The sequence below is a fragment of the Triticum urartu genome, chromosome 2 (genome assembly GCF_003073215.2).
Source record: "Triticum urartu cultivar G1812 chromosome 2, Tu2.1, whole genome shotgun sequence".
NCBI classification, from domain to species: Eukaryota; Viridiplantae; Streptophyta; class Magnoliopsida; order Poales; family Poaceae; genus Triticum; species Triticum urartu.
The window spans coordinates 723,092,271-723,118,705 of NC_053023.1; the positions used below are offsets into that span (position 1 = coordinate 723,092,271).

The 26,435-nt window shown below is 46.3% G+C and overlaps 4 protein-coding genes across 7 annotated transcripts; 2 read left to right on the top strand and 2 right to left on the bottom strand.

Annotated features, from left to right (window-relative positions):
- Nucleotides 1-4,558: 4,558 nt before the first annotated feature.
- On the top strand, nucleotides 4,559-7,877 carry LOC125540132 (shikimate kinase 3, chloroplastic). 2 transcript variants are annotated; one of them, XM_048703722.1, is made up of 11 exons: nucleotides 4,559-4,993; nucleotides 5,747-5,764; nucleotides 6,237-6,283; nucleotides 6,380-6,434; nucleotides 6,526-6,598; nucleotides 6,714-6,801; nucleotides 7,044-7,126; nucleotides 7,202-7,331; nucleotides 7,419-7,497; nucleotides 7,663-7,727; nucleotides 7,807-7,877. In XM_048703722.1, the coding sequence occupies exons 1-11, from the start codon at nucleotides 4,780-4,782 to the stop codon at nucleotides 7,858-7,860; spliced, it is 906 nt and encodes a 301-aa protein (XP_048559679.1). In that variant the 5' UTR covers nucleotides 4,559-4,779; the 3' UTR covers nucleotides 7,861-7,877. The 2 variants fall into 2 exon arrangements, with proteins under 2 accessions (XP_048559679.1, XP_048559680.1); XM_048703723.1 differs by lacking the exon at nucleotides 5,747-5,764.
- LOC125540130 (uncharacterized aarF domain-containing protein kinase At1g71810, chloroplastic) lies at nucleotides 5,759-21,893 on the bottom strand. 3 transcript variants are annotated; one of them, XM_048703719.1, is made up of 22 exons: nucleotides 21,448-21,893; nucleotides 21,276-21,320; nucleotides 21,147-21,185; nucleotides 20,746-20,916; nucleotides 20,105-20,257; nucleotides 19,884-19,919; nucleotides 14,041-14,084; nucleotides 13,340-13,430; nucleotides 13,204-13,245; nucleotides 12,996-13,104; nucleotides 12,735-12,849; nucleotides 12,546-12,595; nucleotides 12,364-12,442; nucleotides 12,228-12,278; nucleotides 11,900-12,041; nucleotides 11,690-11,734; nucleotides 9,978-10,085; nucleotides 9,857-9,898; nucleotides 9,260-9,439; nucleotides 8,663-8,782; nucleotides 8,424-8,549; nucleotides 5,759-5,982 (listed from the first exon to the last, which is right to left on the bottom strand). In XM_048703719.1, exons 1-21 carry the CDS (start codon nucleotides 21,787-21,789, stop codon nucleotides 8,445-8,447), a joined length of 2,109 nt encoding a protein of 702 aa, XP_048559676.1. In that variant the 5' UTR covers nucleotides 21,790-21,893; the 3' UTR covers nucleotides 5,759-5,982; nucleotides 8,424-8,444. The 3 variants fall into 3 exon arrangements, with proteins under 3 accessions (XP_048559676.1, XP_048559675.1, XP_048559674.1); XM_048703718.1 differs by lacking the exon at nucleotides 5,759-5,982 and adding an exon at nucleotides 5,994-6,012; XM_048703717.1 differs by lacking the exon at nucleotides 5,759-5,982 and having other exon boundaries at nucleotides 8,155-8,549.
- A 160-nt stretch (nucleotides 21,894-22,053) lies between these two features.
- On the top strand, nucleotides 22,054-24,694 carry LOC125540131. The gene is made up of 10 exons (XM_048703720.1): nucleotides 22,054-22,299; nucleotides 22,397-22,492; nucleotides 22,627-22,701; nucleotides 22,807-22,875; nucleotides 23,028-23,104; nucleotides 23,211-23,299; nucleotides 23,384-23,513; nucleotides 24,076-24,166; nucleotides 24,285-24,350; nucleotides 24,467-24,694. Exons 1-10 carry the CDS (start codon nucleotides 22,150-22,152, stop codon nucleotides 24,584-24,586), a joined length of 963 nt encoding a protein of 320 aa, XP_048559677.1. The 5' UTR covers nucleotides 22,054-22,149; the 3' UTR covers nucleotides 24,587-24,694.
- Nucleotides 24,695-25,011: 317 nt separating this feature from the next.
- Nucleotides 25,012-26,195, bottom strand: LOC125540133 (stress enhanced protein 2, chloroplastic). The gene is made up of 2 exons (XM_048703724.1): nucleotides 25,764-26,195; nucleotides 25,012-25,687 (listed from the first exon to the last, which is right to left on the bottom strand). Exons 1-2 carry the CDS (start codon nucleotides 26,067-26,069, stop codon nucleotides 25,418-25,420), a joined length of 576 nt encoding a protein of 191 aa, XP_048559681.1. The 5' UTR covers nucleotides 26,070-26,195; the 3' UTR covers nucleotides 25,012-25,417.
- Nucleotides 26,196-26,435: the final 240 nt, after the last annotated feature.

Genomic DNA, 26,435 nt, shown 5'->3' on the forward strand with positions numbered 1-26,435 from the left:
GTTTTTTATGGGTGCTTGCATCACTGGATGCAGAGGCCAGGATCTTTTCCTCTTTTCGAAAAAAACCATTGCATCGTTATCTCTCCCTTGGTAGGCTGACGTTTGGCTTTCGGGTGCATATATGTGATTATAAAAATATTCAAAAATGCCAAAACTTTTTGGCAACAAACATTATCAAGTGGTATACGTGTATAAAAAGTTCTATACCTGTCAGGATATACTGGAGAAAAAAAACAAAGTCAACACTACAGAAGTTATTGTTCACACTTTTTATCCTTGGAATTTCTTTTTGCGAAGAATTCAACAGGAGTGTTTTTTGGTCAAATTTTTATATGGGTACAACATAAGGTCAAGTTTGTCCTAAAAAAGATTGATTTGTTGACCTTTTTGTAATTAATAAAAAAAATCCCTAAGAGCCAAGGGATTTTTTCCCTCTCCCGTACCTCTTTGTGCTCACACCTTCTCCAATAGGACCAACCGGCGCTCACGCGTTGCCCCGCGTGGGCTGGCCACCCAACACTAGGGACGTCAACTGGGTCCCGTTTAATCCCGTTTAAAGTTCACTTATGATATGATAGTTCAAAAAGGTTTTTTGTTTGTTTGAGAAAAATGAACTATCAAGCTAGCAAAAACTAACTAAATAGGATTACGGACGCCATTTATTTGCCACTTACATCCCTACCCAACACGAGCTGGTGGCTTGCTCGGGTCGCGTCGGTTAACTTCACCAGATGTCTTGACCTTTAACCTGACACGGTCACTTGACGTTGATCATTGACTTTTTTTTAAAGTTCACGTGTTTTGTAAAGTTCATATACCCCTTGTACTTCGTGTTGTGTTACTTTGTGTGTGCGGGTGAACCTTATTGTACTGTATGGCTCTGGTGGTTTGCTTTATTTATAAAGCGGGGCGAAAGCCTTTTTTGGTAAAAAAGTTCCTATTTTTGAAAAATCATGGGTTCCAAGAATTTAAGAAAATTCATTAATTTGAGGGGAAAACTTCAAAAATTTGAAAAAGTTCATGAATTTTGAGGAAAAAAGTTCAGAAAAGTACACGAATTTGAAAAAAATATGTGCTCTGGCTAACGCATGACAACCAACGCTACAACCTCTCCCTCCTCGCGCTACATCAACTGGCAAAGGGGAAAATCTACGACGAGTTGACGAGTGAGGATCCTATGGTGCCCATGGTCATGGAGGTGGGCACTCTACAAGGCCGCACGCAGCGCTCATGCAAGCTGCAATGCGATCACGATGGAGGCGGATGTAGAGGTGGCGCAAGCGACCGCAGACGAGAATATGGGCAACTCCCCATCATTTGCGTCGGCCACGACGACCACGAGGCTGGTCATGCATCCACGTCGATCGTGGACCTCACCTCGACCAGCAACGTCTACAGAGCAGACTTCAGCGAGGAAGAGTAGGAGGTGGGACATAAATATGGCACATCTCGTGTTCCATGTGGGCCATGTTCGTGTCTCATGTCCTACTCTTCCCCTCGCCGTCGACGCACAACTTCACTTCCTAGAGCTCATGGCCATTGAGCACTTCAGACATAGGGAAGACGTGGAACACAGGCGTCGCCACAGCCGACGAAAATGTAGACTAGGTTTTGCTATGTTAAAAAATGTCACGTCTGCTTTTGTTTAATGAAACGTGTCAAAAATGTCATGAATTTAGTCTGGTTTAAATGAAAATCATTTGGTTTGCATAAAATTTGTCTGGTTTGTTCGAATTCCCATTTGAAATGTGTCCGGGCTTTTGATGGATAGGGTTGGATCGCTGGCTCCCGTATCACTGTACACTTTCACGGAAAATACTATGTCCTTTTTAGGGGATAGTTTTCGAGATGCACTTAATTAATAGAGCTAGTAGTTTTAGGTTGATGTGTAAAGTCTTAATAGAGCATGTTGCTGGGGTTCGCTTTCATGTTTGAATTCTGTACAAACGTCGGTGGTTTTCTAACAGAAATCGACGAGGGGCCCGTTGTTTTTTTTTTAAACCATTACAGGAGTACAATTTCTTGTATCACACATTACAAAAAATACATTTTTCCAAGAAGTTTGCCATGCTTGCCTATTGTTTTGCCACTACGGAGCATTATTGAGCGCTTTTAAGGTTTTTATATACCTATAGGTCAATGACAGGGATCCGACTTGCCTGCTCCCTCCTATGCTCTCATTCGTGCTCCCACTCCATCCTACGGCTATTTTTTTACTAATCTAATCATCTTTCCCCTTGATTTTAAGGGGGTGGGGTCGGACCTTATTTTTGTTCCAATCAAATCATGCCACGTATGCGGGAGCACGGATGGGCGCACGCGGGGAGTAGGCAAGTCTCATCCTAATGACAGAGGTGATCCTCTCCCGGAAACACGGTGATACGGCCAGCACGTTGCATTATTCAAGTTTCATCTCATGCAACCATCCAGATATATACTACATCTGGATACATCTATTTTTACGATAAATAATTCCGAACGAAGGGAGTAGCTGTGACTCGAGATGGATAAGCTTGACCCATGCTACGTGCGTACAACCAAAACTGTACGTTCATGTGCGACACCCACCTCCCGGTCGGTCCACGTCTCCTCGAGGAAAGCGTGAGCTATTTGTAAATCAGAATGTATTTGTTTTTCTGCATGCAGATATTTCCCTGTTTTTTTGCGGGGAAAATAAATATTTCCCTGTTAATGCAAGGTTACAGAAAGCTGTCACAGTTGCATTTAGCACGCGGAAGTAAAGAATGTTGTATGTCCCTTGAAACCCTTACACTGCGTACGATATATGCTCTTTCTTTCCGGAAAATGAACGTTGGAGACTTATATCACACAAGAAAATCACTGACCAATGTTGTTGAACGTAATATTTTGTAGAAATCTCGTACTCAATGAGTAGGAGTACTACTCAAATTATCCCTTTCATACGCGTGGCACATGTGGTCTAATGTTTAACTTTAACCACTCCATCCGTTTCAAAATAAGTGTCCTAGGTTCTTTGCTCATATTCACATACGGTGATATTTTAGTGTCTTGGTTGGGGGCTTGGGGCTTGGATTTGGTCGACCCTCGTATCCATTTGTGTGTCTACACTTCTTACCATCGGTGACGGTTGTTGTTTCGCCACATTGTTTTTTTGAGGTCTCAGCAGGACGACTTGTCGACTATCTACTACAATAAGGTTTGTTTGACCTCAATGAGGGAGGGGCGACGGCGTCGCGTCTTCGACTCGTTTAAGTGATTGTATATGTAGTCATCGCTAAGTGGTCCACATACCTGATTGTAAATTCTGTTATTTCTGATCACATTTGTATTGCCACTGCATATTACGAACAGGTCGAACGATTATCCTAATTAAAAACCTTTTTCTTGTGGCGCACAACACAATAATTTACATCCTAGTCTCCCGGAAGCATCTGAAAAACCAGTCGAGACGTAACAGAAAACGCAGGGAAAACCGACACATAGACTTCTCCCTGCCAAAAAGGCTCATGGATGAAGCTGGAACCACCGCAGCGAGGCCGTCACGCTCACCCCACGGCGAGGCCGACGGCACCTAGTCCGGATCCAACACCAAGAGAGGACATGAGGAGGAGATGGTACAACTGTACAAGCTAGCAAGCCGGAGCACGAAAGCTTTTGGGCGGACGTCTCACCTCCCGCGCGCTGACTCTCGGACACGCGCGCGCGCGTCGCCGTCGGCCACCAACCCTTCTACTCGCCCGGTCGCCCCCACCTCTGTCCCTTCCGACGTGGCGTCGCCGTGCCGCGGCGGTGGTGGTTGGATCCACCCGGCGCGGGGCTGCCCTACTCAACTAACCCGTTTTCCGGCCCACCGGATACGGCCCGTGGTTTTTCCCCGGAGGTGAAACGCCCTCCCCGTGTCGCCAACGGACGCGGACGACGACGCGCGTACGCCGGCCCGGTGGAGGCTGACCTCGGCAGATCATTTTCTTGCGAGAAAGAAAGAGCGCCTTTCGACGCAACGCAAGTTTCACTCATCTATCGGTCGAGAAGTGGCCCGGGAACCAAGCGTCAATTAGTGCGTCTCGTGAGTAAAATTGTCTCTTGGGTCTTGCTTGCCATCGAGTCCCGTCTACGTCTGGGCGTGCAGCTCAATCCAAGTTCAAAGTCCCGCCCGCGGTGGAAGACCTCAGGTTTCAGAGAACTGGCAAGTTCTAGACACACACATACTATGTCATCCATCAGAAATTCTAACCAAATGCAGGATAACTTTTTTAATTGTTCGAAACTTCACATGAGGTGCACAGTGTCTAATTCCTTATATACTACAATAATTGGAAATATCATTCTTCGTGAAACAAAATGCCGCTTGAATAAAAATAGCATGCATCTTTCATATATGTTGCGTCAAATTTATAATCTTTTTTTTTGTTTTGTTTTGAAACTAGAATGCTGCATCTTGATATGTGCAGGAACCAGGAAACCTTTCCATTTCTTGGGATGGGATTTTGTAGCCGATCCTTGAACCGAAAGTCCCGGGCTTCTCGACAAGCAACCAAACCACCCACTCTGCCTCGTGGCATATATAAAAGCCTCCGCAACGCAACGACAAACCACCGATCTCCCAGCCCCCCTTTACCTCTTCTGTCTCTTCTTCCCTCCGCCGCGGCGCCGCCCGCCACGCCACCCGCGTATCCATCCACCACCGTTCCCGCGATGGCCGCCGGCATACTCAACACGCAGCCCCGCCTCTGCTAATCACGGATGATTTTCTGTTAACTTCCTGCCACTCGCATCGTCTGGCCGGAGGGAGAGGAGATGGACACCGGCGTGGGTCTCCGGCCGAGGCCCCGTGCAGCATGGGCCGTACGACGGAAGCCGCAGGGATTCCCTCCGGCGACAGTGCCGGCGGCGAGGCTTGATCAGAATCCGGCGCGGCGGCCGCTGGTCCTGCGCCCCGATGCGGGGAGCCGGAGCACCGATGCCATCCGTGGCGCCAGCCTCAAGGGCCTGTGCTGCCACAAATCGGCAGGTAACCAACCAACCAACTGGTCGTGCTCCTTCTGTTGCATGTCAACTAGCAGTACAATTTCTGCCGCCAACTGGGTGCAACAAAGATTAATTAGTACCACCACTACACCGGATAAGATGATCTTGCCATGTCAATGACGACTCATTGCAACGCTTTGTTAAACATTCAAGTGGACCATGGTGATCTCATTTGCGTGTCCCGCTCCTGTGATCTTCACATGTCAGCTATCATTTTCTGTTTCTTCTTCAATCAAGTTGCCAACAAAATATGGTTCCATGTTCGAAAGAGCATATGCCTTGAAAATTGCGAGTACAACGAAAAAAATCATCAAACTTTCTTCTGATCTAGTACAAAAAACAGAGTAATAGACTTTTCACAATGTTTTTTATAGCATACTTCATCCATATATATGAATCCATTAACATGCTTTTGATGGCATATAACACATGTTTGATTAATCATCAAAATCAACGACCTGGAAACACACGCACACCATATGCACCCCTCCGATCCGGAGGGAGTGGCATTTTGTTTGCTATTTCTTTAATCAAGTTGCCGACAAATATAGTACCGTGTTCGAAAGAGCATATGGCTTGAAAAAAAATGAGAGGTCAGCTTTAATGGCAAAATGCATCCAACTTTATTCTGGAACTAAACAAACAGAGTAATACACTTTTCAAGATGCTTTCCTCTTCTGCTTTCCAAACAATTAAGCACGCCAGCCTGAGATTGTACTACCTTTTTTCTCTTCAGGAGACACGAGTAACCAAGGTTTGGCACGGCTGTAAAATTGTTCCAGTTTTGGTCTTAAGGGGTGGGTTGTGTTGGCCTTTGTTGCATGGCACGCTTCAGACATGAGAATCGTCGAAGGAGCAGACAGAAAGTTAGGACGATTCCGTGCGGATTTCCTAGAGGATCCGTTAGTAGCGGTGCAATCAGCAATATTAGTTGGGTACCTCGGGAGCCTTTTGTTCCGCATCAGTCACCAACTGCAAGTAGCCATTGAAATGGACATAAACCTAATCACAATCACATCAAACAGCCATGAGCTATTTAGATTGTAGTGCCTATGAATTTCTAAAAATTTGTGGTGTGTATCATGAGACTCCAAAGAAATATCATGGATCGCAAATAAGTCCGCAAAGATTGAGTAGTCTCTGCAGTATGCTATCGAGGACAAACCATAGAAGTCAAAGAGAGTGCTATCGAATGATTGTGATCTGACGTGCACGTACGATTGCAGGTACTGAGAAAGTCCACTATTCTGCTGATGATGCTCTCCTACTAAAGGTTAGTAGATAACGCAATGGTGTTTGAGAAATTCACAGAGTTCATCAACGAACTGCATATTTGTGTTGATATAACTGACCTCTATGTTAACTGCAGCAAAAAGCAGAGGACGTGCTCCCTTACCTGAATGACCGATGTGTTTATCTAGTTGGTTAGTTCTTACCCCCACATCAGCTCTATAATTTGAATGGATCCCTTCATTATGTATTGCCTATCTAATATGTGTATGCATCTATATGTAGGAATGATGGGTTCCGGCAAAACTACAGTTGGGAAGATAATAGCTGAAGTACTAGGCTATTCATTCTTTGACAGGTTTGAATTTCCCTCTGATAACTACATCAACTGATAAAAGCCAACCAAGATGTTGTTTCAACTAACTTTTGAGTGATCACGGTTTAATAACTTTACCGGTGTTCTCCCTTCACAGTGATAAGCTGGTTGAGCAGTCTGTTGGCATACCGTCGGTCGCTGAGATTTTTCAGGTCCACAGTGAAGCATTCTTCAGAGATAACGAGGTGTGCGCTTATTTTTCTTAGTGCTAATAGGATATAACTCTATTTCTTTCTATCGAGGATTGGAAAATTACTCAAAAATCCTACAGGCAGTTTTTTTATTTCTCTTGTGCATGATGTAGTTTGCCATCGTCCACCTTAAATATTCATGCTGTGATATAGTAGTGGTCTACAATACTAATCTCGTCTACAACTACCTTTAATCAAGCTTTCTGATATTCTCTTATTTCATTCGACTTCTCAAGAGTGAGGTACTAAGGGATTTGTCGTCAATGCACCGATTAATTGTTGCAACAGGAGGTGGTGCGGTGATACGACCAATCAATTGGTACTGGAAGTGATAAACTAGCTCGAGTTGCTCTTCAAGGCAAAGCTTGCTAAGTTTTTGGCGTGAAATTTGCAGGAGTTATATGAAGAAAGGACTCACTATTTGGTTAGATGTTCCATTGGATGCCCTTGCAAGAAGGATTGCTGCGGTGGGTACTGCATCACGACCCCTCCTGCATCAGGAATCTGGTGATCCTTATGCAAAGGTTGTTTGCTACTGATGCTCTTATTTATTTCTTCAATTTGAGTTTGGCATGCAGACAGAGCTAATGATTTTTTGTTTTCCCACGCAGGCCTATGCCAAACTTACAGCACTTTTTGAACAAAGAATGGACTCATATGCTAATGCTGATGCTCGAGTTTCCCTTGAGAGTATGTTTCCTAACGAGTTAGATAACACCATTATACGCAGTTCTTGTTTCATTCTAGTACTCTGTACTACTACAAAGGTCTACATGGTCCACCAATATGATGCATTTTGCTCGCGTTCAGTTTTTACACCATTGCTAACTGTAAATACAATTATCCATAATGCAGATATTGCATTCAAACAAGGACATAATGATGTGAATGTACTTACACCAAGTGCCATCGCTATTGAGGTATTTGAGCATTTCTAACTTGGTTAAGATGATCTTTTGAACCGTGCCTGACTGGGATTTCTACCTTCCGTTCTTCCAGGCATTGCTAAAGATGGAGAGCTTTCTTACTGAGAAGGCCATGGTCAGAAACTGACCAAATCTCGGTGGTTACAAAGAAAGATGACAACCAATGGTTCTTGGTTGCCGTGATGCATACCTTTGCATAAGACATTCTTCTGATATAGCCAGAGCTATGACAGAGGATAACTTGGGTTTTTACTTGAGTGAACTATATGTGAATAGCTCTAAATTAAGACAATGTTTGTCTTGTCTTTATCTTGCTGCGATTTGATATATGGGATTTGGGAGTAAATAGCTATATCAATCCCTTGTACATTTTGAAACAACCAGAATTTACATCAATATATTACTTTGAGGCAAAGTGCAGTTCTCGAAAATTTTATAATAGCATAGATCTTAACACAAGTATGTTCGTTACAGCATGATAAGGGTGCCTCTTTTTCTTTCGAGATATGTACATGTTCTCTCAACAAAGATGTACAGGGAAAGTATTATATCCAAAATAATCATGGCTAAGCCAATAGTTGGATCTGACCTATTTGATAATGCTACTGTACGGGAAACAAATCTCCCTATACATCTAGCGTATAGCTAAACAGTTAAAGGAAAACATTGCAGGAAGCTGAGATTGAAAACCTGTACATGTAGGCTTTAACTTCATATGAACATTCTTCTGATGGTTCTTGCAACAGCACGAGATAAAACAAGATTAGTTAAATCCGCAGGCAGGAGGAGAAACTGCTGTTGGGACTCTGGTGAAAGCTGCATTGGAGAAGAGTATGTGCAAAAATGAGTTCGTGGAGCTCTGGATTTATAAATACACGCCACATGAATTTTGATACATAATCTCATTCAACACGTATGTTCCTTCTTACCTCAGGAATGACGGAAAGAACTGGCAGAAACTCTGGAAAAGACCTCATCTCATTTAACACAAGAGACATATCATCTGCGCCATCATCTCCTTTCTCCCCAGTGCTTTCATGTCCAGGAGCCTGCAAAACTTGAATGATAAATGCAGGCTACACACACGTGTTGCATCTTGCAATGTCAATAGATCAGCTGGATTTACACGAGATGAAGTGCTTTAGCCCATTTTAATATAAAAACCAATGTGTAATCTGAGTATTATTTTCACACCTTGTAGTTAGTTTCGGCTCAAAGAGAACAATTTCACATATAAATCATTGCGCACATCACTTAATGTGATTACCGAATCTAATTAGCACGTCGCAAATATAAGCTCCAGACTTTATCTTTTCAGTTAAGTCTAGAATTCATTTCTTTCTGAAAAGGTTCTTTTATCCTCAGCCGCCTGCTTAGTTATGTAATATACTCTGCTATAAGCTGGAAGCATTTTGTGCATTCCATTGATACATAGTGAGAAGTCACGACATTCGAGAAGGCGTCCAAGACTACTCTACATAGATCATCACGCTCAGTCGCTCATGAATGTTGAAAGTTTTACTTACCCGTGATGAGTTTTCCTTCTGAGGAGTCTTAGCTACAAGTAGGAGAAGGCGGTAGAGGTTTCTCAAGTTAGTGGCCTCCTCGTTGTTCAGTGATGGCGATGGGGATGGTGCAAATGGCAATCTTGAGGCTGCAGCAGACGTTACAGAACTTAATGTGGCCACTCCAAGTGCATCTAGTCCCTGCAAACATTATCATTACAGAACTTAATGTGGCTACTCCAAGTGCATCTAGTCCCTTTACCTTTGAATAAAAGGTGTCACTTCGTTTCCAGCATTTCTCAAAAGAGAAACATCATTTCAAGCAAAAATGCATGACAGCAGAGAGAATTCCTTATCTACTAAATAAAACAAAATTAAACATGGAATCACTGGAAGATGACCCACATGAAGTACATCAGAATTTTATATTATATGGAGCCAAATTGCATTTATGCCTTCATTGCAAAGCTACATGACAATTTGCAGAATTTCGTCGCACAAAAATTCAAATTCAAAAGCAAAAAATATATTGTCTGATAGCTATTTCATCAGTTGACACATAAACTCACATGAAGCCAACAGGGCAATGGAAAGTGCACATCTAACAAGCTAACTGACCTTAGCAATCTCCTGAAGAAGTAAATCCTTCACAAAGGCACCCTGGAAAGAGTTCAGACATGGCTAATTATCTGACTGAGTTCGATACTATCAAATAACTACCAATCTATCTCAGTTTTACCTGTTCAGTGAGTGTAAATGACAGCACTTGTTTAATTGCAAATCTTGAACTATCACTTTCATCTTGTTGAGTTCTGACCAAGGTCTGCTCTGTTCTGGCCCGGAGCGACTGTAAGAAGAAAACAAAAACAGTGATGTACCAAGAAGGTAAGAATAAAGTACATAAAATCAGAAAAGACATACTTCCCACGACCCAACAGTTTGACAAAACTGGCGGATTCTACCACTTTACAGAATTTAACAGAAGCAATCATCTAGAATCGTATCAGGTATGGAGTGGTAGATGTTAAGACAAGAGCCTCAAGTATGGAGTGGTAGATGTCAAGAGGCGTGGGGACCAGATTATCCTGGTCAAGCTGGTAGCTGGGGACTTAGTTCTCAATGTTATCAGCAAGTAGGCCAGAATGAGAACACCAATAGGGGGTTCTGGGAAGGCCTGAAGGACATGGTTAGGAGTGTGCTTATTGTCGAAAAGCTCTTCATAGGAGGAGAACTCAATGGCCACGTGGGTACATCTAACACAGGTTTTGAAGGGGTGCATGGGGGCTTTGGCTATGGCATCAGGAATCAAGGAGAAGATGTCTTCAGCTTTGCTCTAGCCTACAACATGATCGTAGCTAACACCCTCTTTAAAAACAGAGAATCGCATCTAGTGACTTTTAGTAGTGGTCAACACTCTAGCCAGATCAGACAGTAGAGCTACGGAGACAAACCTTGGAATCGAAAGGTTTTAGGCTTAGTAGAACTAAAACCGAGTACATGAGGTGCGGTTCAGTACTACTAGGGATGAGGGGGAGGAGGTTACCCTTGATGGGCAGGTGATACCTCAGAAGGACGCCTTTCAATATTTGGGGTCAATGCTGCAGAAGGATGGTGATGTCGATGAAGATGTGAGAAAGCCGGATGGATGAAGTGGCGCCAAGCTTCTGGCGTTCTTTGTGACAAGAGTGCCACAAAAGCTAAAAGGCAGGTTCTTTACGACTGCGATTGACCCACAATGTTGTATGACGCTAAGTGTTGGCTGACTAAAAGGTGACATGTGCAACAGTTAGGTGTTGCAGAGGTGCGCATGTTGAGATAGATGTGTGGCCGCACAAGGAAGGATCTGGTCCGGAATGATGATATACGAGATAGAATTGGGGTAGCACCGGTTGAAGAGAACCTTGTCCAACATCGTCTCCAGAAGCTCCAATGCATAGCGGACGGCTAAAATGTGCTTGTATAATGTCTAGAGAGGTCGGGGTAGACCAAACTTGACATGGGAGGAGTCCGTAAAGAGAGATCTGAAGGACTGGAATATCACCAAAGAATTAGCCATGGACAAGGGTGCGTGGAAACTAGCTATCCATGTGTCAGGACCATGAGTTGGTTGCGAGACCTTATGAGTTTCAGCTCTAGCCTACCCCAACTTGTTTGGGACTAAAGGCTTTGTTGTTGTTGTAGTCATCTAGAATCGGTGACAAGTCGGCGCGAGTGTATGCTAAATGGTTAACAACTCAATGAAAAGAATTTTGAAATTTAATAAACCACCATTTGACCATAAGCCGGCAAGAACCAACTGGCTGGTTCCCAATATGAATATGCTAGAAAGTTTTGTTGCTTTCACATGTCTCAAAGAGGCCTTACATCAGATTTCAAATAATGAACCGTTATTCATGTGAGGGCAAATAAAACCATCAGCATATGCATATATCTGTGAGGAAATAAACCAACCTCGGTTAACAAAGACTCCAAACGGTCAATCTGGAAAGTGCCATCCTGCAATACATTTTGGTTAAAGAAGACATAAGATGTTCGCTATAACTGGCAGAAGTTGCAGTAGACAAAGAATGAACCTGCAACAAAATGACTTGCTAGCACGATGACACGATCTCATCGCAATACAAAATGTCTGAAGAGTGAAGACAACAAGGAAAAGCAGACCTTATAAAGTAGCGTGTACAATGTTGACCGAAGATTAGGTGAGTTGTCAGTGAGAACTTTTCTTGCAATCCATGGGTATGAACTGCTCAAGACTTTGTAGTTGGGATTGAAGCTGATTGCAATGCCTTCCAAGACAGCAAGACTGAAAAATCACATGGAAAGCCTCTCAAATGTAACACACGGATCATTTATAAACCAATTAGTGTAAATATATATTAAAAACTGCATTCTGCCTTTTTGGAAGCAGTTTGGCAGTTTCTTGTCCATTATAAAATGTATTGACTAATAGCACTATCGAAGTTACGAGAAAAATTTAATTCATTAGTACCTTCGGATTACAAGAGAGAAGTATGAAGGAATCTGGAACTTGAATTTATACCTGAAACAAGGTTAGCTCTAGTAAATGAAATTAATATATCGAGGGCTTGCACTACATTCCTTTTTGCATAAACTAAGATCAGTACATTGTTTGCCCAAGATTCCCTGACAGATCTCCAAAGCTTATATTTTGAACTCCTTTGTTAACTGCACTTTCAAATACACCTGAAATGGCAAACACAGAATAAAGAGTGATATGCAAGATGGACATGTCTTAAAATTAATTACATTTCTTAATATTAGTGACATTCGTCTGAAGCTGGAGTACCTGTCAATGCCGTTGTCACTTCATCTTTCTGAGCAGTTGCAGGAAGCAAACTACAAGAGATTTAAAGGCAGGTCAGATCTACTTAGTTATGGTGATATCCAGCAGGAAAAAGGAAGTTATTTCTGATAACTGGCATCTATCTGCATGCACAAAATTTCATAAGCTTAGTGATATCAGTGTTTTTCTTACCCAAGAGTAACAAAATCTTTTGCTAAACCATCAAAATCCCGATTAACAAGATGTAGACAAGCTTCAATAAATCCATCACGCAGTTCTTGTCGGAATTCTCCCATCATTCCAAAATCTGCATAATGAATAGAGTATTTGAATTAGCTAGACATAGGGCTTCATGTAATTGATTGTGAAGCAAGGAAGCAAATTAGGGACCCAATGGTAACTAAGATTTTAAAGTGGGTAAGCTATGTAGGAATAGCACAGTAAAACAATTACCTAAGTATGCTAGCTTCCCATCAATTGTACGTAGAAGATTTCCAGGATGTGGATCTGCATGATAAAATCCATATTCCAAAAGCTGGGAAAGTGAACAGTATACTCCAACCTACAATGTAGCAAATCCCAGCAGATCTAACTCGTAAGAGTGTTTACTGAGATCCAATATTTACTTGATTTACTCGAGTCCTGATTTGCGCTGCTTTACCTCAACCAGATATAGATCTCTAACTTCGGACAACCTTACCCCCTACAAGGTCACACTAAGTAAGTCAATAAGTAGTTATTTATGCAACATTGTGCTTGTTTGGTTGCTAACAAGTGAATAAAATCATAGACTGCACCTCAACCCATTCCATGATAAGGACTCGTCTTCTCGTCTGTTCCAGATACATTTCTGGAACCATCACATCTCTAAGTTTCCCATATAATTCCCTGATACAGAAAGGAAAGTACAGGGTTGATATTGATGCTATAATACAAATATCAAGCTTGTATATTGTTCTTGCCATAAAAACAAAGAATTTGCAAAACTTCTGAAATATGATAATAGAATCCTCAGTTCTTAATTATCCACCTTCAGAATACATCTCCATACTCTTAAACATAGTTTCCATGTGCTAAGTTGCAAAAGTAATTCTAAGATCAGTTGTCCTTCACAAATTTGGGTATAACAGAGTACACAGATTTATTTTTTATATTTTTTAGTGGAATGGTCAGATTATTTGAACAAAATCCTAGTTAGTGGTGTTTCTGGAGACAACTAGTCGGTTTGGTGATTGCAAGGGCTTAGCTAACAGATGACCATATGTCCGTAAACTAATAAAATGGTTCGAACTGCAACTCCATCCAAATTACTTATGCTCGATTATCTATGTTGATTGTTTTCCCGAAATTTTGACTGACATAGTGATAATATTAGATGGAGTAATTAAACAAGATTTTGGCTTGTAAATGAACAAGTAACTGAAAACATTGACTGAAATAGTGATCATATTGGATAAGTAATTGAACAAGATTTTGGCCTGTAAATGAAGAATGCAACCTGAACTTAAGTCCATTTCTTGCTTCTTCTCTATAATCCATCTCCTGCATCAAATGTGATTTACCTGTATTCAATGCGAAGCTCTAAGAATATGCCCATAACTTTCTAAAGAAATATCAAGATTTGCTAATATAGTTTTGCAAGTGACAGAAGCAGACTTGCTAATATAACTGTACGGAATGCTTGGAGCTTTAGCTTAAATGTTTTGCTTGCTTCCTCTCTGAAGCCTGATCCACAACCTAATTTGGATGATGCTTCTATAATAGTTTTCTAGTTAGCTTTTATCTTCTATAAATAGTCCACTGAAAAAATGCTTAAAAGAATACTTCTTGTTAGAGTTATAATTGTTAGAGTTATAATATAAGTCATGTACCCCTTTGTATTTATCCCGTTGTATGAGGGGTTTCCTGCATATGTTCCACACCTGTACATGTATATATATATCGGCCTATGGCCTCATGGGAATACAAGTTGCATATTCCTAACATGGTATTAGAGCTAGGTCAATTTTTTGCATGCTGCAACTCGTGCCATTGATCCGCTCCTGCCGCCGGCCGCTGGGTTTTCATCTGCCCGCCTCGCCCCGCGGTCTTCCTCTGTTCCTCCCGATCGATCCGATCGCGTTGAGCCGCCGTCTTCCGTTCCCTCGCCAGGTCTCCCGATCGAACCGATCGCTCTGCCCCGCCCCGCAGTCGGGCCTTGGGCCTCTAGTCGCCATCGCCCCGCAGTCGGGCCTCTCCCGATCGATCGCTCCAGTCACCAGATCGCCCCGCCACCAACCCTCTGGATCGATCGCGCTCGTGCACTCCTGGTTCGCTCCAGCCACCAGATCGCCCTGCCACCAACCCTCTGGATCGCCTTCTGCTCTGGAGCGGCGGCCACCAGCTACCGATTTTCGCCGCCCTTGCCGGATTCTGCCGCTGATCTCCGTCGTTCTGCTGCTGGTTGTGTCTTCGTACGCTACCTCACGACCGAAAGCTGCTGTCGGGCTATGTTGCTGTCCCTCGCTGTCCGGTGATCTTTGATGGTACTAACTACACCGAGTTTACTGTACACCGAGTTTACTGGCTTCATGCGCATTCACATGCGTGGCATCCGTCTTTGGGGTGTTCTTTCTGGCGAGGTCTGCTGTCCGCCACGTCCAGTTCCTCCGGTGGCCCCTACTCCGCCAACTCCATCGGTTCTTCCTACGGATGCTAATCAGGTCGCCAAGGATGCGGCTAAGCTTGCTGATGAGGCTGCTAATCGTGCTTATGATGAGAGGGTTTTGGCTTATGAGGAGGCTCTTCAGACGTATCATGGTGCTCTGTCTGTTTACACCCAGTGGCTTGATGATGATGCTCGTGCTGCAGCTGTTCTCACTGCTAGTGTTCTGCCTCAGTTTGCTTCTGAATTTCTGGGTCTTCCTACTGTCTTTGAGATGTGGACCCGTCTTCGTGAGCACTATCAGCCCTCTGGTGATGCCTTATACCTCTCTGTGATCCGTCAGGAGCATGCTCTTCAGCAGGGTGACTCTACTGTTGATGACTTCTATGCACAGAGTTCTGCTATCTGGCGCCAGCTTGATTCTCTCCGTAGTGCTGGGTGTCGTACCTGCCCCTGTTGCCAGGCTGTCCAGGCCAATTTGGAGTTTCATCGCGTCTATGAGTTCCTGTCTCGGCTCCGTAAGGAGTTTGAGCCCCGGCGTGCTCAGTTGTTTGCTCGTGGCCGTATTTCTCTCATGGAGGCGCTTTCTGAGATTCGTGCTGAGGAGACTCGCTTACGTGGTGCTGGTTTGCTGGAGGTTCCCTCTGTGCTTGCTACTCGTGCTCCTACGCCACCTGCTCCATCGACCACTTCTCGCTCGAGTGCTCCGCCGTTCTTGCCCACTCCTTCTGGAGGCTCCGGTCGCCCCCGTCCACATTGCGCCTATTGCAACAATGATGGTCATCTTGAGTCTCAATGCTACACGAAGAAGAAACACCTGCGCAAGGCTCGCCCATCATCTTCAGGGACTTCGTCATCTACCTCGACAGCTTCAGCTATTGCTTTGACTGAGCAGGATATTCTGCGACTTAAGCGTCTGCTCGCGGCTTCAGGTTCTTCCTCGACGGGTACTGCTGGTTCTGTGACTGATGCTTCCCGCACTGAGCAATCACCCTCTACACAGTCAGGTACATCCCCATGGGTTCTGGACTCTGGAGCTTCTTTTCATATGTCTTCTCATTCTTCCACTTTGTCCTCTCTTCGATTACTGGATTCTCCTATTCATGTCCTCACTGCTGATGGTACTCCCCTTTCTGTTGCTAGTAGAGGCAATCTTACTACTCCTTATTCTGTTCCTGATGTTGCTCATGTTCCTCGACTTACCATGAATTTGTTTTCTGCTGGTCAACTTACGGATTCTGGTTGTCGCATCATCCTTGACGTTGACTCTTGTTCTGTCCAGGACCGTCACACGCACACTCTGGTTGGGGCTGGCCCTCGCCGCCGTGATTCTCAGGGTCTTTGGGAGTTGGACTGGCTTCATGTTCCTTCTGCTGCCACCACCATCGCCAGTTCTCCCGCTTCTGTTGCCTCCGTCACTGGTTCCTTCCAGCAGTGGCATCATCGACTTGGTCATCTGTGTGGTTCTCGGTTGTCTTCTTTAGTTCGTCGAGGCCTTCTGGGGTCTGTCTCAGGAGATGTCTCTTTAGAGTGTCAGGGTTGTCGTCTTGGCAAGCAGATTCAGTTACCATATTCACATAGTGAGTCCGTGTCTAAGCGTCCTTTCGATTTAGTCCATTCTGATGTATGGGGTCCGGCCCCTTTCGCTTCGAAAGGTGGTCATAAATACTATATTATTTTCATAGATGATTTCTCTCGTTACACATGGCTTTATTTCATGACTTCTCGTTCTGAGGTGTTGTCTATTTATAAGCGTTTTGCTGCCATGGTTCATACTCAGTTCTCTTCACCCATTCGTATTTTTCGTGCTGACTCCGCTGGCGAGTATATCTCTAAGATGTTGCGTGGTGTTCTTGCTGAGCACGGGACTCTCTCTCAATTCTCTTGTCCTGGTGCTCATGCTCAGAATGGTGTGGCTGAGCGAAAGCATCGACATCTTCTTGAGATGGCTCGTGCATTGATGATTGCTGCCTCTCTCCCGCCTCATTTTTGGGCTGAGGCCGTCTCCACATCCACCTATCTTATCAATATACAGCCTTCCGCTGCTCTACAGGGTGGTGTTCCTTTCGAGCGACTTTTTGATCGTTCTCCCGATTATTCGATGCTTCGCTCGTTTGGTTGTGTTTGCTATGTTCTTCTTGCCCCTCGCGAACGCACCAAACTGACCGCTCAGTCTGTTGAGTGTGTCTTCTTAGGCTACAGTGATGAGCATAAGGGCTATCGTTGTTGGGATCCTATTGGTCGTCGGATGCGTATCTCTCGAGATGTGACTTTTGAAGAGTCTCGTCCCTTCTACCCACGCCCATCTTCCTCGACTTTTTCAGTGCAGGATATCTCTTTCCTCACTTTTCCTGACTCACTTATCACCCCCGCCGACACTGTACCTCTCCGTTCCACTTCCTCTCCTTCTCCACATCTAGTTGACTTGCAGCCACCATCCTCCCCGGTCTCCTCGCCTAGCATGTCACCGGGTTCTCCACCTTCATCTCCGGTGACTTCCTCCCCGGTCTCCTCTCCCAGTCTGTCACCGGATTCTACACCTTCATCTCCGGTGACTTCTTCGTCGCCACTCCCTGATTCTACCTTGCCGATTCCTCCTTCTATTATTCCATCTCTTCCTCAGCATTACACTCGTCGTCCACGACCAGTCGATGCCTCTGTGGATGGGTCGTCATCTTCCTCTCAGCCTACTTATGGCTTGCGTTCTCGTCCTCGTCCGCCTGTTGATCGCTTTGGATTTCCCACCGCTGGTGCTGCTGTTCTTGAGCCGACTTCTTACCGTCAGGCTGTTGTTCATCCTGAATGGCAGTTTGCGATGGCAGAGGAGATTGCTGCTCTTGAACGCACTGGTACCTGGGATCTTGTTTCTCTTCCTCCCGGAGTCCGTCCGATCACTTGTAAGTGGGTTTACAAGGTTAAGACTCGCTCTGATGGTTCTCTTGAGCGTCACAAAGCTCGTCTTGTGGCTCGTGGTTTTCAGCAGGAGCATGGTCGTGATTATGACGAGACTTTTGCTCCTGTGGCTCATATGACCACTGTTCGTACACTTCTTGCCGTTGCCTCTGCACGCCACTGGTCTATATCTCAGCTTGATGTTAAGAATGCCTTTCTTAATGGTGAGCTGCGTGAGGAGGTGTACATGCAGCCACCACCTGGGTATTCTGTTCCTGATGGCATGGTATGTCGTCTTCGTCGCTCTCTCTATGGTCTTAAGCAAGCCCCCCGCGCCTGGTTTGACCGCTTTGCCTCTGTGATCACTGCTGCTGGTTTTTTAGCAAGTGCTCATGATCCAGCATTGTTTATTCACCTTTCTCCTCGTGGTCGGACTCTTCTTCTTCTTTATGTTGATGACATGATCATCACGGGGGATGACCCCGAGTATATTGCCTTTGTAAAGGCCCGTCTTAGTGAGCAGTTTCTTATGTCTGATCTTGGACCCCTTCGCTACTTTCTTGGGATTGAAGTCTCTTCTACCTCTGATGGCTTTTTTATATCCCAGGAAAAGTATATCCAGGATCTTCTTGCTCGTGCTGCTCTTACTGACGAGCGCGTTGTTGAGACTCCTATGGAGCTCAATGTTCACCTCCGTGCTACTGATGGTGATCCTCTCCCTGACCCGACGCGTTATCGTCATCTTGTTGGCAGTCTTGTCTATCTAGCTGTCACTCGTCCGGACATCTCTTATCCGGTTCATATTCTGAGTCAGTTTGTCTCTGCCCCCACCTCGGTTCACTATAGTCATCTCCTTCGTGTTCTTCGATATCTTCGAGGCACGATCTCTCACCGTCTATTCTTTCCTCGCTCCAGTTCTTTACAGCTCCAGGCCTATTCGGATGCTACGTGGGCTAGTGATCCTTCCGATCGCCGTTCACTTTCTGCTTACTGTGTTTTTCTTGGTGGTTCTCTCATTGCCTGGAAGACGAAGAAACAGCTTGCAGTTTCCCGTTCGAGTGCCGAGGCTGAGTTGCGAGCAATGGCTCTTTTGACGGCAGAGGTGACTTGGTTACGGTGGTTACTTCAGGATTTTGGTGTTTCTGTCACTACACCGACTCTGCTTTTATCTGACAGTACAGGTGCTATCAGCATTGCACGCGATCCTGTGAAGCATGAGCTCACCAAGCATATTGGTGTTGATGCTTTCTATGTGTGCGCTGCTGTGCAGGATCAGGTTATTGCTCTTCAGTATGTGCCTTCCGAGTTACAGTTTGGCGGATTTCCTGACGAAGGCTCAGACTAGAGCACAACATGGCTTTTATCTCTCCAAACTCAGTGTTGTTCATCCACCATGAGTTTGAGGGGGGGTGTTGTTATAATATAAGTCATGTACCCCTTTTGTATTTATCCCGTTGTATGAGGGGTTTCCTGCATATGTTCCACACCTGTACATGTATATATATATCTATATCGGCCTATGGCCTCATGGGAATACAAGTTGCATATTTCCTAACACTTTTGAAGCCTGATCCACAACCTAATTTAGATGTGTATGAAGGTGTTGGCAAAAAAAAAAAGAATGACTCTAACTGACGGTTACTTTCCTACCTCTACCTGACCTAATCTTATGCCAACACCTTCATACACATTATCGCCAAATTGAGTACTTCATGTATGACATGAGTAGAAGTAACCAAGTAAAAGAACAAGTACATACATAAATTTACCAAAAGATACTATATGAGCATGCATAGAAAAGTTACCCGAAATAGACTTGACGCCCATTCATCAAGGACAGCCTGCACGTGAGGTAGCATATATATACGATCACAAATTAAGTAAATATAAATATGACAAAAAAAGCAAGAAAATAGGACAGTAGAAAATTCATTTAAAGAGGAGAATTCTCTCTTCCTTTTCCATTTGATTTGCTTTGTGTCTTTAAAAGAGGAAAACTGGAAAGCATATAGGAGTCTGGCCTTACCTGAAGGTCTGTGTTGAACTTGCCAACCTTCCTGGCAACACCAGCGAGGAACCTCAAGATATAGATATCCAAGGAAATTACGGCTTGGACTCCAGGCCTTTGTACTTTGACGGCAACTAACTTCCCATTGGAACGTAACCTAGCCTGGTAAACCTGCAACAGTAAGAATATAACATGTCATATCATCCAAAATGAGAGCAACTGACAGATGGCCATACACTGAAGGAAGTAGGAAGTGTTGTTTCACCAATAGTTAACAATATCATGGTTAATTAGTACGGATCTGAAACATCGTGAAGTTCTGAGATTCTCATGGTCGCCATCCTACTAGTTTGTTCATTTTCCTATTAGCTGCTTCCAACATGCTAATCTATGAAAGTAGATCCTTGTAATTACTTTAGGGAGGTGTATAGGCATACAGAGCACTAAGTTGCATATCAGATTTCGTGCTTGAAATTTCAAAAATAAACAAGGGGGACAGGTATCGTACAGCTGAACTTAACTATCTAAGCAAAACCGACTGGAAACAGTCACGGGACATTGCTCTGATTCTGTAGCTAAAATGACGAAGGTCTGGTTATTAAATCCTGGGAGAAGGCAATTGAATCCTTGATTCATTACAAAAATGATAGAAAACAGACCTGCCCAAGAGATGCAGCAGCAACAGGCCGTGGTGACATTTCAGAGAAAATCATGTCGAGTGGCATCTGAAGCTCCTTTTCTATGATATCAAAAGCAAGCTCGGTGGAAAATGGTGCTATGCGGTCTTGAAGTAGTGAAAGTTCATCAAGGTATTCAGGAGGAATCACATCCTGCAGCAAATGAAACAAAGGTGGTCACATCCATGTCCCGTCAGCCAACAATGATTTGAAAGGAATAAACTAAGCGCCTTCTCTACGGTTTAAATCAGTGCTGCAGTCTGAAAATGGTGTACAGATAGTCATCATTTCACAGTTCACGATATGCCATTCACCAAACAAGTAAAATTTGTGGTCCACACAACTGATGAAGATGCAACGACTAGTTGGCTGGCGAAGCTCACCGGCCGTGAGGAAACTGCTTGTGCGATCTTCACAAATGCCTGTCATCAAAAGAGCAGCAAGGCGTTAATCGCCATCACCTACACATGGACGAGGGCACGCACAAGCACGCCTTGGAAGAGGAAGCATACCGGGCCAAGTTCCAGTAGAATCCTCCTTAGCTGAGCAGCCCTGACCTGCATTGACACCATCAAAATCATCCCGTGACCCAAACACAACGGGTGGGAATTTAATCAAACAGTAGCCGCGCGTGCTGCGGCGTGCGCGAGACGAATGGCGGCCGTGACGCGAGGCGGGGCGTACCTCGAACATGTCGTCGGCGCGGTCGTTGAGGCTGTCGAGGTAGCGCAGCGCGAACCAGCGGCCGAAGGAGGTCCCGATCTGCAGCGAGCGGCGGAGCACGAGGAGCGGGCGGCGGCCGTACACTCTGGCGATGCCGGGGATGTCGTACGCGGTGGGGAGGTCCCCCTCCGTCGCCAGCCCCTCCTCGAACAGGTACCCCGAGCACCTGGTGAAGGCGTCCTCCTCCGAGACACCACCGGCGCCGTAGCCCGAGGCGGCCCGAGCCCGCGGCCCCCGGGCGGCGGGCCTGGCCCGCAGCGCCGGGGCAGGGAGCGGGAGCGGGAGCGGGCGGAGGAGGAGCATCTCGGCGCGTCGAACGCTCGCCGGGGATTGCCGAATGCCGAGCCGGAGGGGGGAGAGGAGGACGAAGTGGGCCGTGGGGATTAGGCGCCAAGAGGAGCGAGGGGAGTGGTTTGCAACGGCGTGATTTATTGCGGCCCAGGATTTCCGTCGGGCGAGCGAGCGAGAGACGGCATTTTCGGACGTGGGTCTCGGATCTTCCACGGAGGAGATCGGGCGGCGCAGGGCGCGACACCGTGGCGCGGAGCGCGAACGATCAAACTGAAGCTCGGCAACGTGTCGCGTGCCGGGCTCTGGGATTCTGAAAGCTGTGTTATCCGCTTCGCTTGGCGGTCGGCAGCGGCAGCAGAAGAAAGAAGAGGCATGGCGATCGTGGCGGGTCTCGTTGCGCCGGCCGCGAAACCTCTCGGGCTCTCCGGCGCGCGGCGGCGGCAGCACCGGGGCCGATGGAGAGTTGCGGCGGCGGCGGCGGCCGAGGTGGACCTCAAGGCGCTCGGCTCCGCCATCGACAAGGTGAAACACCGCAGCTACGTTCTCTCCTGCTCGCTTCTGAACGTATAGAAAAGCAAGCTCGGCGGAACTAAGCTGAGGATGAGTTGGCGTGGTGCAGAAGGACAGCCAGGAGGCCAGGCAGGCGCTGGACGAGCTCAAGGAGCTCGGGTGGGCCAAGCGGTGGAGCTCGCAGCCCTACATGTCGCGCCGCACGGTCAGTCACCACTACTATGCCCTGCATCAAACATTTGGAATTTGCAGTTTTCGAGTGTGGCATAGTGTTCGATCAATGTGGTGTGCTGCTCCAACTGATGAACCTTGCTTGTTTTCTGAACTGCGTTTGAGCAGACGTCTCTGAGGGAGCTCACCAACCTCGGGATCAAGAACGCCGAGAACCTCGCCATCCCGAGCGTCAGGAACGATGTAAGGCATGCCGTGCTATACGAATCGTAGTAGTGTCAGAGCTAGATTATCTTGCATTGTTCATACTCTAATTCTGCATTTCATTTGGTCTGATCATGCATGCAGGCGGCGTTTCTGTTCACGGTCGTCGGCACCACCGGATTCCTGGCCGTCCTTGCAGGCCAGCTCCCCGGGGTACTACTTCCTTCCTGCCCCCCTTTCCATAAGTGCTGAAACAGTCCACTGAACCGTCGAGTGACTTGCAAAACTTTGTCATGTTCCATTTGAGCTTAATAGACTGCAATGCAATAGATCGTCTGAACTTCAGAAAATTGTATATTTCTCAGGATTGGGGCTTCTTCGTTCCCTACTTGACCGGAAGCATTTCCTTGGTAGTACTAGCCATCGGAAGCATATCTCCAGGGTATGTTTGAATGTTTCATCAGAGTACTAATTTGCATGCTCAGAGAGAAAAACAAATGTTGCACACTAACAAAAAAACAGCGCTAATGTTGCATCTATCACCGCAGTCTTCTGCAGGTTGCAATTGGTTCTTTTTCTGCAGTTTTCCCTGACTACCAAGAGAGAATTGCTAGGCATGAAGCTGCTCATTTTCTGGGTAGGTGCTCTCTCTCTTTCGCTGCAGCAAGAGTATATCTGCAGCTAGGAACTTACTGACTGTAATGCTCTCCTTGTGAATTAGTTGCCTATTTGACTGGCCTACCTATCCTGGGATATTCTTTGGACATTGGAAAGGAGCATGTTAACCTCGTTGATGACCAGCTACAGAAGCTGCTATACAGCGGTCAGCTCGACCAAAAGGAAGTGGACAGGTGATTCTTGAGTTAAACCTGTCAGTAGCATCCATGTCCAATTTTTGTGTATTTGTATTTATTCTGCATTTGGTTCAGTTGATGCATCCAAGACTTATAACTTCAGAAATTAGGCCGTATCCGCGCTTCAGAAATTAGGACGTATCCGCGCTGCAGTATAACTTGATCGATACACTTACCTGCCTGCCTAAAAGAACATGAAAGCAAGGGTTTTTGAAAATGCTGAGATGACGCCAAGAGCCTTGGTGAATCTCATTCAAGAAGATTTCAAGATGCTCAACGAGGCCTTCCGTCCTTCCATTCAGGTGGCTGGGTAGGAACAGGGTGTAGGATGGTGTCTTCTTTTTTATCTCTGTAGCTCTCTGTTTCAAGAGCTAGTTTTGTCTTCGGTTCGTGGGGCACTTTTGCCGCCTCTACCAGTACCATGTAACTTTATATCTCCTCCCATCTATAATGCAAAGGCAGAGCTCCTGCTGTTCTCGTCAAAAAAAAAAGAACATGAAAGCTATGATCAGAAATATGAGGAGCTACTGAATGAATGAAATATGTAATGTGTCACCAGGTTGGCTGTGATCTCCATGGCCGGACTGGCTGCTGAAGGCCTGGAATACGACAAGGTCGTCGGCCAATCAGCCGACCTATTCACCCTTCAGGTGATCTACTGCTAATCCATCACCTCCTTTCAGCATCAGCATTTCCACTGTTCTTTTCCGATGTCTCCTGAAAATTTCACCTGAAGAATTCATCCCCGCCTGCCTGTCTGCATTGCAGAGGTTCCTGAACCGAACTAAGCCGCCGCTAGGCAAAGCACAGCAGCAGAACCTTACGAGATGGGCGGTGAGTTGTGATACCTATCGTCTCATTCTGAAGCGAAGTAGCAGCAGAAGAGAAAACCTGTTGCATACATGCTAGTGTTGGGCTGATGCAACGGATTGTTTTTGGCTTTTTTGCAGGTCCTGATTGCAGCCTCGCTTCTGAAGAACAACAAGGCGGCGCATGATGCCCTGGTGTCCGCCATGTCGCAGAAGGCCACCGTGCTCGGGTGCATCGAGGCAATAGAGAACGCCTCCTGATTACGGTGTAATTTAACTTGAGTGTCCTAACATGGTTGAGGTAGCTATATTGTTGAGAAAAAGATATACAGGAGTATTACTGAAAGGAACGGTGTTCTTTTCTCTCTCTCTCTCTGTCTCGGTGTGAAACCTTCAGTGCCAAACTATTCATCAGTAGTTGGTTGAGGCGTCCCTCGACAATCAACATTTTGACTGCTGAACGCTGACTCAAGTTTGTACATATCTGAAAGACAACAACCAAATGCATGCATGCAGTGGAAGTCGAGGGCACAATTTCGTCGTTCAGACCGTATTATTGATCTCAATTTTGTCTGCACCCTCGCAACATTCAGTTACTTTTCCTAGACACAGATGCTGCACCCCAATGGTTTCGAAAAACAGATGCTGCTGCTGCTCAAATAAAATGACAATGATGACACATCGCATAATAATACTAGTAGATGATTTCTTATACATTTAACATGCTCCCAGGACGGCAGAGAGAGTACATGATTCTAGTTTTACAGTATCAGTAGCTCTAGGTACTAGGGTAGAGTTAAAACTTAAGGTAGTAGTACTCCATCATACTATGCAGATTACAACGCTGCAATCACAGAAAACCCTCAAAGGCAAAAAGAGACTCCGGATGAACAGAGCTCTGTAGTCTGTACCATAGCCATGGCATCCATCTCTGAAGAGATAAGGAACCACTTGCAGTTGCAGCAGCGATGGAACTTGGAAATGCTCTAGTATTAGTTCTATACTATCATCATGCGCACGTAGCGTCTGCGTCTAGTAGCCGTATCGTATCGTATCTACAAGTGTACGTGGTGCATCTGCGTCTGTGCGTGCTCAGACGTCGTCGGACCAGTCCTGCATCTGGTCGTCGGAGAAGAGCACGTCCACGACGTTGTCGATGAGCCCGTCCACGAAGGAGTTGCAGCCGAGGGTGAGCATCTGCCCGATCCGGCCGCGCGCGCTGGACACCCACGCGAACGTGGCCGCCGAGGCCACCACGGCCAGGCACAGCCCCGTCGCCTCCTCGATCTGCACCGTGTCCAGCTTCTTGAACAGCGAGTCCCCCGTCGTCGCCTCCACCGCCACCGCCGCCGCGAACGCCACCTGCACGCGTCGTTTAGTCACCTGTGGTGTCCAAACAGAGCTCGGTCACAGAGCAGAGAGACTGAGAGAGGTATACCATGGCGAGGCGGCCGGAGATGGTCTCGAAGTCCTGGCTCTTGCGGGAGCTCTCGATGTAGTCGGCGAGCGACGCGAAGAACGGCGGCGCGCCCCCGACGCCGCCCTCCTCCAGGGCCTCCCCGGGCAGCCGCTTCCGCGTCACCGCGCCGCTGCCGTCGGCGCCGTACGACCGGAGCGTGGACAGGCGGGGCTGGAGCAGGATCTTGTCCCGCCTCGTCTGCTTCTGCTGCTGCTGCTGCTGCGACGGGGGCGCCACCCTCTGCGGCGCCGCCTCGCACACGATCGCTCTCGCCACGGCCGCCATGCTGGACTCGAACTCGACGGATCGATGGATGTCACCGGAGACTTTGCTTTGACGAGCCGCTGGGTTCTTGGAGTAAACAAACGGGCCGGTGAACGAAGGCTGAACGATAATGCGCTGCTCCTCTCCCCTCGTCGTCCTTTTGAAAAGCCCGGCAGCGACAGCGAGGGGTTGGACGACGTGGCCGTTCACCGTCCCGGTGAATCTGTGATGAAGGACACGGTAAAGGATGAGATTCACGGGGGAACGTCGGGTGGCGCATGTGGACGTGGTGGAGCCCCGGCCGAGGTCCTGGGCTCTTCTGCCGTCGACTTCGCGCGCGGCCGTGAATTGTGTCGCCTTCCGGCGAGTTCCGGGAATCCACGTAAC